The sequence below is a fragment of the Coregonus clupeaformis genome, unplaced genomic scaffold, assembly GCF_020615455.1.
Source record: "Coregonus clupeaformis isolate EN_2021a unplaced genomic scaffold, ASM2061545v1 scaf2379, whole genome shotgun sequence".
Taxonomy (NCBI): domain Eukaryota; kingdom Metazoa; phylum Chordata; class Actinopteri; order Salmoniformes; family Salmonidae; genus Coregonus; species Coregonus clupeaformis.
The window spans coordinates 32,136-45,690 of NW_025535833.1; the positions used below are offsets into that span (position 1 = coordinate 32,136).

Consider the following 13,555-nt stretch of genomic DNA (forward strand, 5'->3'; position numbering starts at 1 on the left):
TTATGAACTGGTATAATGCTGTAATAACATAGTCTGTGTGTTACTTTATGAACTGGTATAATGCTGTAATAACAGTCTGTGTGTTACTTTATGAACTGGTATAATGCTGTAATAACAGTCTGTGTGTTACTTTATGAACTGGTATAATGCTGTAATAACAGTCTGTGTGTTACTTTATGAACTGGTATAATGCTGTAATAACATAGTCTGTGTGTTACTTTATGAACTGGTATAATGCTGTAATAACATAGTCTGTGTGTCACTTTATGAACTGGTATAATGCTGTAATAACAGTCTGTGTGTTACTTTATGAACTGGTATAATGCTGTAATAACAGTCTGTGTGTTACTTTATGAACTGGTATAATGCTGTAATAACATAGTCTGTGTGTTACTTTATGAACTGGTATAATGCTGTAATAACACAGTCTGTGTGTTACTTTATGAACTGGTATAATGTTGTAATAACAGTCTGTGTGTTACTTTATGAACTGGTATAATGCTGTAATAACAGTCTGTGTGTTACTTTATGAACTGGTATAATGCTGTAATAACACAGTCTGTGTGTTACTTTATGAACTGGTATAATGCTGTAATAACATAGTTTGTGTGTTACTTTATGAACTGGTATAATGCTGTAATAACAGTCTGTGTGTTACTTTATGAACTGGTACAATGCTGTAATAACAGTCTGTGTGTTACTTTATGAACTGGTATAATGCTGTAATAACATAGTCTGTGTGTTACTTTATGAACTGGTATAATGCTGTAATAACAGTCTGTGTGTTACTTTATGAACTGGTATAATGCTGTAATAACAGTCTGTGTGTTACTTTATGAACTGGTATAATGCTGTAATAACAGTCTGTGTGTTACTTTATGAACTGGTATAATGCTGTAATAACAGTCTGTGTGTTACTTTATGAACTGGTACAATGCTGTAATAACAGTCTGTGTGTTACTTTATGAACTGGTATAATGCTGTAATAACATTGTCTGTGTGTTATTTTATGAACTGGTATAATGCTGTAATAACAGCCTGTGTGTTACTTTATGAACTGGTATAATGCTTTAAAAACATAGTCTGTGTGTTACTTTATGAACTGGTATAATGCTGTAATAACATAGTCTGTGTGTTACTTTATGAACTGGTATAATGCTGTAATAACATAGTCTGTGTGTTACTTTATGAACTGGAATAATGCTGTAATAATATAGTCTGTGTGTTACTTTATGAACTGGTATAATGCTGTAATAACACAGTCTGTGTGTTACTTTATGAACTGGTATAATGCTGTAATAACAGTCTGTGTGTTACTTTATGAACTGGTATAATGCTGTAATAACAGTCTGTGTGTTACTTTATGAACTGGTATAATGCTGTAATAACACAGTCTGTGTGTTACTTTATGAACTGGTATAATGCTGTAATAACATAGTCTGTGTGTTACTTTATGAACTGGTATAATGCTGTAATAACAGTCTGTGTGTTACTTTATGAACTGGTATAATGCTGTAATAACATAGTCTGTGTGTTACTTTATGAACTGGTATAATGCTGTAATAACATAGTCTGTGTGTTACTTTATGAACTGGTATAATGCTGTAATAACATAGTCTGTGTGTTACTTTATGAACTGGTATAATGCTGTAATAACATAGTCTGTGTGTTACTTTATGAACTGGTATAATGCTGTAATAACAGTCTGTGTGTTACTTTATGAACTGGTATAATACTGTAATAACACAGAAAGACACAAACCACACCACACTAGATTTCTGAAAGGGAAAGATGCACATCCCTACGCTGTCATATTTTTCAGTTCAGTAAATCTTTATTGTTCCAGGAGGGCAATTTATGTGAACACTATAAACATACAATATGACATGACTCTGTGTTGTCTGTTTCTAGGTAATCGTGGAGAAGGTGTCTGGGTCTCAGATTGTGGACATTGACAAGAGGAAGTATTTGGTGCCCTCTGACATCACGGTGGCCCAGTTCATGTGGATCATCAGGAAACGCATCCAGCTGCCCTCGGAGAAGGCGATCTTCCTCTTCGTTGATAAGACCGTGCCTCAGTCCAGGTCGGAACTCTAAGCACTCAGTGGAAATGGCACCTTAGAAACTATAGAACTTAAAGGTTTTTTTCCCCCAGGTTAAATAGATAAAACACTACTTTTAGCCATTGATGTTTTCGGACACTGACCACACAGGGCAAATATACTAGAGGCTAGCTTTAACTGGGTTAACCTGGGACATTAGTTATACATATAGACAAGCTGGGTTAGAACTGGGTTAACCTGGGACATGAGTTATAAATATAGACAAGCTGGGTTAGAACTGGGTTAACCTGGGACATGAGTTATAAATATAGACAAGCTGGGTTAGAACTGGGTTAACCTGGGACATGAGTTATACATATAGACAAGCTGGGTTAGAACTGGGTTAACCTGGGACATGAGTTATAAATATAGACAAGCCCACACACCGGCTGCTCCCAAGGGCTTTATTCCTGCACCAACGGCAACAATGTTGAGCTACAATAGCCTTTGTCAAGTCTGATAAATATCTGGGATGAGAATATCACCCATCACACTCCTCATGGGTTCATAGTTGAAGCTCAGCGCCCGATGTCTCTTCCTCAACAAGACACCCAATCCAGGTCCAGGTCTGAACACCCTAGTGGCTGCTGGGTTATCACCAGGAATAGGGTAATGGCCACTCTGAACTCCTAGGGCTGGGTAATCCAGGTCCAGGTCTGAACTCCCTAGTGGCTGCTGGGTTACTACTGGTTTGCTGCTCCCACAGGGATATCCTTCAGCTTTAGTTATACAGAAATGCAGTCAATTCGGAAAGTATTCAGACCCCTTGAATTTTTCCACAGTTTGTTACGTTACAGCCTTATTCTAAAATGGATTAAATAGTTTTTTCCCCCTCATCAATCTACCCACAATACCCCATAATGACAAAGCAAAAACAGGTTTTTAGAAAATGTTGCTAATTTATTACAAATACAAACAGAAATATCACATTTCCATAAGTATTCAGACCCTTTACTCCTTTAGCTTTAGTTATACAGAAATGCAGTCAATTCGGAAAGTATTCAGACCCCTTGACTTTTTCCACAGTTTGTTACGTTACAGCCTTATTCTAAAATGGATTAAATAGTTTTTTCCCCCTCATCAATCTACCCACAATACCCCATAATGACAAAGCAAAAACAGGTTTTTAGAAAATGTTGCTAATTTATTACAAATACAAACAGAAATATCACATTTACATAAGTATTCAGACCCTTTACTCAGTACTTTGTTGAAGCACCTTTGGGAGTGATTACAGCCTCAAGTCTTCTTGGGTATGACGCTACAAGCTTGGCACACCTGTATTTGGGGAGTTTCTCCCATTCTTCTCTGCAGATCCTCTCAATATCTGTCAGGTTGGATGGGGAGCGTCGCTGCACAGCTATTTTCAGGTCTCTCCAGAGATGTTTGATCGGGTTCAAGTCCGGGCTCTGGCTGGGCCATTCAAGGACATTCAGAGACTTGTCCCGAAGCCACTCCTGTGTTGTCTTGGCTGTGTGCTTAGGGTTGTTGTCCTGTTGGAAGGTGAACCTTCGCCCCAGTCTGTGGTCCTGAGCGCTCTGGAGCAGGTTTTCATCAAAGATCTCTCTGTACTTTGCTCTGTTCATCTTTCCCTCGACCCTGACAAGTCTCCCAGTCCCTGCCACTGAAAAACATCCCCACAGCATGATGCTGCCACCACCATGCTTCACCGTAGGAATGGTGCCAGGTTTCCTCCAGACGTGACGCTTAGCATTCAGGCCAAATAGTTCAATCTTGGTTTCATCAGACCAGAGAGTCTTGTTTCTCATGGTCTGAGAGTCCTTTAGGTGCCTTTTGGCAAACTTCAAGTGGGCAGTCATGTGCCTTTTACTGAGGAGTGGCTTCCATCCGGCCACTCTACCATAAAGGCCTAATTGGTGGAGTGCTGCAGAGATAGTTGTCCTTCTGGAAGGTTCTCCCATATCCACAGAGGAACTCTGGAGCTCTGTCAGAGTGACCATCGGGCTCTTGGTCACCTCCTGACCAAGGCCCTTCTCCCCGATTGCTCAGTTTGGCCGGGCAGCCAGCTCTAGGAAGTGTCTTGGCGGTTCCAAACTTCTTCCATTTAAGAATGAGGGAGGCCACTGTGTTCTTGGGGACCTTCAATGCTACAGACATTTGTTGGTACCCTTCCCCAGATCTGTGCCTCGACACAATCCTGTCTCGGAGCTCTACGGACAATTCCTTCGACCTCATGGCTTGGTTTCTGCTCTGACATGCACTGTCAACTGTGGGACCTTATATAGACAGGTGTGTGCCTTTCTAAATCATGTCCAATCAATTGAATCTACCACAGGTGGACTCCAATCAAGTTGTAGAAACATCTCAAGGATGATCAATGACCTAAGCTCAATTTCAAGTCTCATAGCAAAGGTTCTGAATACTTATATAAATAAGGTTTCAAAAATGTCTAAAAACCTGTTTATTCTTTGTCATTATGGGGTATTTTGTGGAATGAAGAGGAAAATCTGTAATTTAATCCATTTTAGAATAAGGCTGTAAAGTAAAAAAAAATGGAAAAGTCAAGGGCTCTGAATACTTTCGGAATGCACTGTAAATTAAGGCCTGCATTCAATCTGGTCCGTGTTAGATCCACGTTATAGCATTTAAAGGTATATCCTGATTGAGCCATAAATGCGATCGCAGCAAACGTTGGGTAAAATGCCTTTAAAAGCCACATTGTCGGTTGTCCAGCGCGCTTCTCTATGAATTGAATCCCGGCCTAAAGCTTTATTAGTGTCGTATCGACACAACAGCAGTAAACAATGAGCAGACATTACCGAACATAGCTTGCAGATTATACCAGTCACTTTACCGGTATTTCAGATACATTGTTTCATTCTGTTGATGGTGACTAAACGCTAAGCAGTATTTAGACCTACTTCTACATTTCATCTCCTCCGTTCACTTGAGTAGTATGTGGATACGTCCCAAATGGCACCCTATTCCCTACATAGTGCACTACTTTTGACCAGAGCCCTGTATAGGGAATAGGGTGCTATTTGGGCCACGGTCTGTTTACGTCTACATTTCCCCTCTTCCTCATGTCTGTGTTTGTTGTGACTCCCGTTGCAGCATCACCATGGGACAGCTGTACGAGAAGGAGAAGGACGAGGACGGCTTTTTGTACGTGGCGTACAGCGGAGAGAACACCTTCGGTGTCTAGACCCACCTTCATCATCATCATCATCATCATCATCATCAGCCTTACTTACGACAGAATACAACACCTGGCCACACCCCACCCACCACCCCACCACCCCAACCCTAACTCACACCCCCACCCCTGGGAGAAGCCCTGGGAAACCCCCAGAGAAATGAATTGAAATAGAGAGAATAAGAGAGTGATCAGTTGAGTGAAATGAGTGTCACCAGTCTGTCTAATCTATTCCTGCCCATGTTGTATCAATGCTGTTTACATTCATTTATTAATATGTTTATTATTATTTTTGAAGTTATGTATAGTGATAAAAATAGGAATGACTGTTTTGTTTGTTTGATGTTTTGTGCTTTACTTTAGTTTAGGTGCTTGGAGGTTGTTTTTTTCATTCGCGAAATGATATTTTTGTTTGAAGTTTCACTTTCAGTTTGGCTGTTATCCTTGAAGATTTATATTTCAAATAATTGTAACTATTTGAACGGTAAGGTAGCTGGATGACCTTACCAATAAAAAATGTGAATAATCCTTGTGTTTTTATTGACCTATACCAGGGTTCTTCCACTTCGGTCCTGGAGATTTTTGATCCAGCCCTAAAGTAACACAGACTGTTATTACAGCATTATACCAGTTCATAAAGTAACACAGACTGTTATTACAGCATTATACCAGTTCATAAAGTAAACAGACTGTTATTACAGCATTATACCAGTTCATAAAGTAACACACAGACTGTTATTACAGCATTATACCAGTTCATAAAGTAACAACAGACTGTTATTACAGCATTATACCAGTTCATAAAGTAAACAGACTGTTATTACAGCATTATACCAGTTCATAAAGTAAACAGACTGTTATTACAGCATTATACCAGTTCATAAAGTAAACAGACTGTTATTACAGCATTATACCAGTTCATAAAGTAACAACAGACTGTTATTACAGCATTATACCAGTTCATAAAGTAACACACAGACTGTTATTACAGCATTATACCAGTTCATAAAGTAACACACAGACTGTTATTACAGCATTATACCAGTTCATAAAGTAACACACAGACTGTTATTACAGCATTATACCAGTTCATAAAGTAACACACAGACTGTTATTACAGCATTATACCAGTTCATAAAGTAACACACAGACTGTTATTACAGCATTATACCAGTTCATAAAGTAACACACAGACTGTTATTACAGCATTATACCAGTTCATAAAGTAAACACAGACTGTTATTACAGCATTATACCAGTTCATAAAGTAACACACAGACTGTTATTACAGCATTATACCAGTTCATAAAGTAACACACAGACTGTTATTACAGCATTATACCAGTTCATAAAGTAACACAGACTGTTATTACAGCATTATACCAGTTCATAAAGTAACACACAGACTGTTATTACAGCATTATACCAGTTCATAAAGTAACACACAGACTGTTATTACAGCATTATACCAGTTCATAAAGTAACACACAGACTGTTATTACAGCATTATACCAGTTCATAAAGTAACACACAGACATGTTATTACAGCATTATACCAGTTCATAAAGTAACACACAGACTGTTATTACAGCATTATACCAGTTCATAAAGTAACACACAGACTATGTTATTACAGCATTATACCAGTTCATAAAGTAACACACAGACTGTTATTACAGCATTATACCAGTTCATAAAGTAACACACAGACATGTTATTACAGCATTATACCAGTTCATAAAGTAACACACAGACTGTTATTACAGCATTATACCAGTTCATAAAGTAACACACAGACTGTTATTACAGCATTATACCAGTTCATAAAGTAACACACAGACTGTTATTACAGCATTATACCAGTTCATAAAGTAACACACAGACATGTTATTACAGCATTATACCAGTTCATAAAGTAACACACAGACTGTTATTACAGCATTATACCAGTTCATAAAGTAACACACAGACATGTTATTACAGCATTATACCAGTTCATAAAGTAACACACAGACTGTTATTACAGCATTATACCAGTTCATAAAGTAACACACAGACATGTTATTACAGCATTATACCAGTTCATAAAGTAACACACAGACATGTTATTACAGCATTATACCAGTTCATAAAGTAACACACAGACTATGTTATTACAGCATTATACCAGTTCATAAAGTAACACACAGACTGTTATTACAGCATTATACCAGTTCATAAAGTAACACACAGACTGTTATTACAGCATTATACCAGTTCATAAAGTAACACACAGACATGTTATTACAGCATTATACCAGTTCATAAAGTAACACACAGACATGTTATTACAGCATTATACCAGTTCATAAAGTAACACACAGACTGTTATTACAGCATTATACCAGTTCATAAAGTAACACACAGACTGTTATTACAGCATTATACCAGTTCATAAAGTAACACACAGACTGTTATTACAGCATTATACCAGTTCATAAAGTAACACACAGACTGTTATTACAGCATTATACCAGTTCATAAAGTAACACACAGACATGTTATTACAGCATTATACCAGTTCATAAAGTAACACACAGACTGTTATTACAGCATTATACCAGTTCATAAAGTAACACACAGACTGTTATTACAGCATTATACCAGTTCATAAAGTAACACACAGACTATGTTATTACAGCATTATACCAGTTCATAAAGTAACAGACTGTTATTACAGCATTATACCAGTTCATAAAGTAACACACAGACTATGTTATTACAGCATTATACCAGTTCATAAAGTAACAGACAGACTGTTATTACAGCATTATACCAGTTCATAAAGTAACACACAGACTGTTATTACAGCATTATACCAGTTCATAAAGTAACACACAGACTGTTATTACAGCATTATACCAGTTCATAAAGTAACAACAGACTGTTATTACAGCATTATACCAGTTCATAAAGTAACACACAGACTGTTATTACAGCATTATACCAGTTCATAAAGTAACACACAGACTGTTATTACAGCATTATACCAGTTCATAAAGTAACACACAGACATGTTATTACAGCATTATACCAGTTCATAAAGTAACACACAGACTGTTATTACAGCATTATACCAGTTCATAAAGTAACACACAGACTATGTTATTACAGCATTATACCAGTTCATAAAGTAACACACAGACTGTTATTACAGCATTATACCAGTTCATAAAGTAACACACAGACTGTTATTACAGCATTATACCAGTTCATAAAGTAACACACAGACTGTTATTACAGCATTATACCAGTTCATAAAGTAACACACAGACTGTTATTACAGCATTATACCAGTTCATAAAGTAACACACAGACTGTTATTACAGCATTATACCAGTTCATAAAGTAACACACAGACTGTTATTACAGCATTATACCAGTTCATAAAGTAACACACAGACTGTTATTATAGCATTATACCAGTTCATAAAGTAACACACAGACTGTTATTACAGCATTATACCAGTTCATAAAGTAACACACAGACTGTTATTACAGCATTATACCAGTTCATAAAGTAACACACAGACTGTTATAACAGCATTATACCAGTTCATAAAGTAACACACAGACTATGTTATTACAGCATTATACCAGTTCATAAAGTAACACACAGACTGTTATTACAGCATTATACCAGTTCATAAAGTAACACACAGACATGTTATTACAGCATTATACCAGTTCATAAAGTAACAGACAGACATGTTATTACAGCATTATACCAGTTCATAAAGTAACACACAGACTGTTATTACAGCATTATACCAGTTCATAAAGTAACACACAGACTGTTATTACAGCATTATACCAGTTCATAAAGTAACACACAGACTGTTATTACAGCATTATACCAGTTCATAAAGTAACACACAGACTGTTATTACAGCATTATACCAGTTCATAAAGTAACACACAGACTGTTATTACAGCATTATACCAGTTCATAAAGTAACACACAGACTGTTATTACAGCATTATACCAGTTCATAAAGTAACACACAGACTGTTATTACAGCATTATACCAGTTCATAAAGTAACACACAGACTATGTTATTACAGCATTATACCAGTTCATAAAGTAACACACAGACTATGTTATTACAGCATTATACCAGTTCATAAAGTAACACACAGACTGTTATTACAGCATTATACCAGTTCATAAAGTAACACACAGACTGTTATTACAGCATTATACCAGTTCATAAAGTAACACACAGACTGTTATTACAGCATTATACCAGTTCATAAAGTAACACACAGACTATGTTATTACAGCATTATACCAGTTCATAAAGTAACACACAGACTGTTATTACAGCATTATACCAGTTCATAAAGTAACACACAGACATGTTATTACAGCATTATACCAGTTCATAAAGTAACACACAGACTGTTATTACAGCATTATACCAGTTCATAAAGTAACACACAGACTGTTATTACAGCATTATACCAGTTCATAAAGTAACACACAGACTGTTATTACAGCATTATACCAGTTCATAAAGTAACACACAGACTGTTATTACAGCATTATACCAGTTCATAAAGTAACACACAGACTGTTATTACAGCATTATACCAGTTCATAAAGTAACACACAGACATGTTATTACAGCATTATACCAGTTCATAAAGTAACACACAGACATGTTATTACAGCATTATACCAGTTCATAAAGTAACACACAGACATGTTATTACAGCATTATACCAGTTCATAAAGTAACACACAGACATGTTATTACAGCATTATACCAGTTCATAAAGTAACAGACAGACATGTTATTACAGCATTATACCAGTTCATAAAGTAACACACAGACTGTTATTACAGCATTATACCAGTTCATAAAGTAACACACAGACTGTTATTACAGCATTATACCAGTTCATAAAGTAACACACAGACTGTTATTACAGCATTATACCAGTTCATAAAGTAACACACAGACTGTTATTACAGCATTATACCAGTTCATAAAGTAACACACAGACTATGTTATTACAGCATTATACCAGTTCATAAAGTAACACACAGACTGTTATTACAGCATTATACCAGTTCATAAAGTAACACACAGACTATGTTATTACAGCATTATACCAGTTCATAAAGTAACACACAGACTGTTATTACAGCATTATACCAGTTCATAAAGTAACAGACTGTTATTACAGCATTATACCAGTTCATAAAGTAACACACAGACTGTTATTACAGCATTATACCAGTTCATAAAGTAACACACAGACTGTTATTACAGCATTATACCAGTTCATAAAGTAACACACAGACTGTTATTACAGCATTATACCAGTTCATAAAGTAACACACAGACTGTTATTACAGCATTATACCAGTTCATAAAGTAACACACAGACTGTTATTATAGCATTATACCAGTTCATAAAGTAACACACAGACTGTTATTACAGCATTATACCAGTTCATAAAGTAACACACAGACTGTTATTACAGCATTATACCAGTTCATAAAGTAACACACAGACATGTTATTACAGCATTATACCAGTTCATAAAGTAACACACAGACTGTTATTACAGCATTATACCAGTTCATAAAGTAACACACAGACTGTTATTACAGCATTATACCAGTTCATAAAGTAACACACAGACTGTTATTACAGCATTATACCAGTTCATAAAGTAACACACAGACTGTTATTACAGCATTATACCAGTTCATAAAGTAACACACAGACTGTTATTACAGCATTATACCAGTTCATAAAGTAACACACAGACTGTTATTACAGCATTATACCAGTTCATAAAGTAACACACAGACTGTTATTACAGCATTATACCAGTTCATAAAGTAACACACAGACATGTTATTACAGCATTATACCAGTTCATAAAGTAAACACAGACTGTTATTACAGCATTATAGCAGTTCATAAAGTAACACACAGACATGTTATTACAGCATTATACCAGTTCATAAAGTAACACACAGACATGTTATTACAGCATTATACCAGTTCATAAAGTAACACACAGACTGTTATTACAGCATTATACCAGTTCATAAAGTAACACACAGACTGTTATTACAGCATTATACCAGTTCATAAAGTAACACACAGACTGTTATTACAGCATTATACCAGTTCATAAAGTAACACACAGACTATGTTATTACAGCATTATACCAGTTCATAAAGTAACACACAGACTGTTATTACAGCATTATACCAGTTCATAAAGTAACACACAGACTGTTATTACAGCATTATACCAGTTCATAAAGTAACACACAGACTGTTATTACAGCATTATACCAGTTCATAAAGTAACACACAGACTGTTATTACAGCATTATAGCAGTTCATAAAGTAACACACAGACTGTTATTACAGCATTATACCAGTTCATAAAGTAACACACAGACTGTTATTACAGCATTATACCAGTTCATAAAGTAACACACAGACATGTTATTACAGCATTATACCAGTTCATAAAGTAACACACAGACTGTTATTACAGCATTATACCAGTTCATAAAGTAACACACAGACATGTTATTACAGCATTATACCAGTTCATAAAGTAACACACAGACTGTTATTACAGCATTATACCAGTTCATAAAGTAACACACAGACTGTTATTACAGCATTATACCAGTTCATAAAGTAACACACAGACTATGTTATTACAGCATTATACCAGTTCATAAAGTAACACACAGACTGTTATTACAGCATTATACCAGTTCATAAAGTAACACACAGACTGTTATTACAGCATTATACCAGTTCATAAAGTAACACACAGACTGTTATTACAGCATTATACCAGTTCATAAAGTAACACACAGACTATGTTATTACAGCATTATACCAGTTCATAAAGTAACACACAGACTGTTATTACAGCATTATACCAGTTCATAAAGTAACACACAGACTATGTTATTACAGCATTATACCAGTTCATAAAGTAACACACAGACTGTTATTACAGCATTATACCAGTTCATAAAGTAACACACAGACTGTTATTACAGCATTATACCAGTTCATAAAGTAACACACAGACTGTTATTACAGCATTATACCAGTTCATAAAGTAACACACAGACTGTTATTACAGCATTATACCAGTTCATAAAGTAACACACAGACTGTTATTACAGCATTATACCAGTTCATAAAGTAACACACAGACTGTTATTACAGCATTATACCAGTTCATAAAGTAACACACAGACTGTTATTACAGCATTATACCAGTTCATAAAGTAACACACAGACTATGTTATTACAGCATTATACCAGTTCATAAAGTAACACACAGACATGTTATTACAGCATTATACCAGTTCATAAAGTAACACACAGACATGTTATTACAGCATTATACCAGTTCATAAAGTAACACACAGACATGTTATTACAGCATTATACCAGTTCATAAAGTAACACACAGACTGTTATTACAGCATTATACCAGTTCATAAAGTAACACACAGACATGTTATTACAGCATTATACCAGTTCATAAAGTAACACACAGACTGTTATTACAGCATTATACCAGTTCATAAAGTAACACACAGACTGTTATTACAGCATTATACCAGTTCATAAAGTAACACACAGACTGTTATTACAGCATTATACCAGTTCATAAAGTAACACACAGACTTGTTATTACAGCATTATACCAGTTCATAAAGTAACACACAGACATGTTATTACAGCATTATACCAGTTCATAAAGTAACACACAGACATGTTATTACAGCATTATACCAGTTCATAAAGTAACACACAGACATGTTATTACAGCATTATACCAGTTCATAAAGTAACACACAGACATGTTATTACAGCATTATACCAGTTCATAAAGTAACACACAGACTGTTATTACAGCATTATACCAGTTCATAAAGTAACACACAGACTGTTATTACAGCATTATACCAGTTCATAAAGTAACACACAGACATGTTATTACAGCATTATACCAGTTCATAAAGTAACACACAGACATGTTATTACAGCATTATACCAGTTCATAAAGTAACACACAGACATGTTATTACAGCATTATACCAGTTCATAAAGTAACACACAGACATGTTATTACAGCATTATACCAGTTCATAAAGTAACACACAGACATGTTATTACAGCATTATACCAGTTCATAAAGTAACACACAGACATGTTATTACAGCATTATACCAGTTCATAAAGTAA

At 35.5% G+C, this 13,555-nt stretch overlaps 1 protein-coding gene across 1 annotated transcript; it reads left to right on the forward strand.

The window, feature by feature from the left end:
- The first annotated feature begins 1,719 nt into the window (after positions 1-1,719).
- Positions 1,720-5,355, forward strand: LOC121583607 (gamma-aminobutyric acid receptor-associated protein-like 2). The gene is made up of 3 exons (XM_045219444.1): positions 1,720-1,737; positions 1,912-2,084; positions 5,178-5,355. The coding sequence occupies exons 1-3, from the start codon at positions 1,720-1,722 to the stop codon at positions 5,266-5,268; spliced, it is 282 nt and encodes a 93-aa protein (XP_045075379.1). The 3' UTR covers positions 5,269-5,355.
- The last annotated feature ends 8,200 nt before the right edge of the window (positions 5,356-13,555 follow it).

Coding starts and splice junctions, on each gene's coding strand:
- LOC121583607 (XM_045219444.1), top strand. Junction 2,085..5,177: donor AAGACCGTGCCTCAGTCCAG/GTCGGAACTCTA, acceptor CTCCCGTTGCAG/CATCACCATGGGACAGCTGT.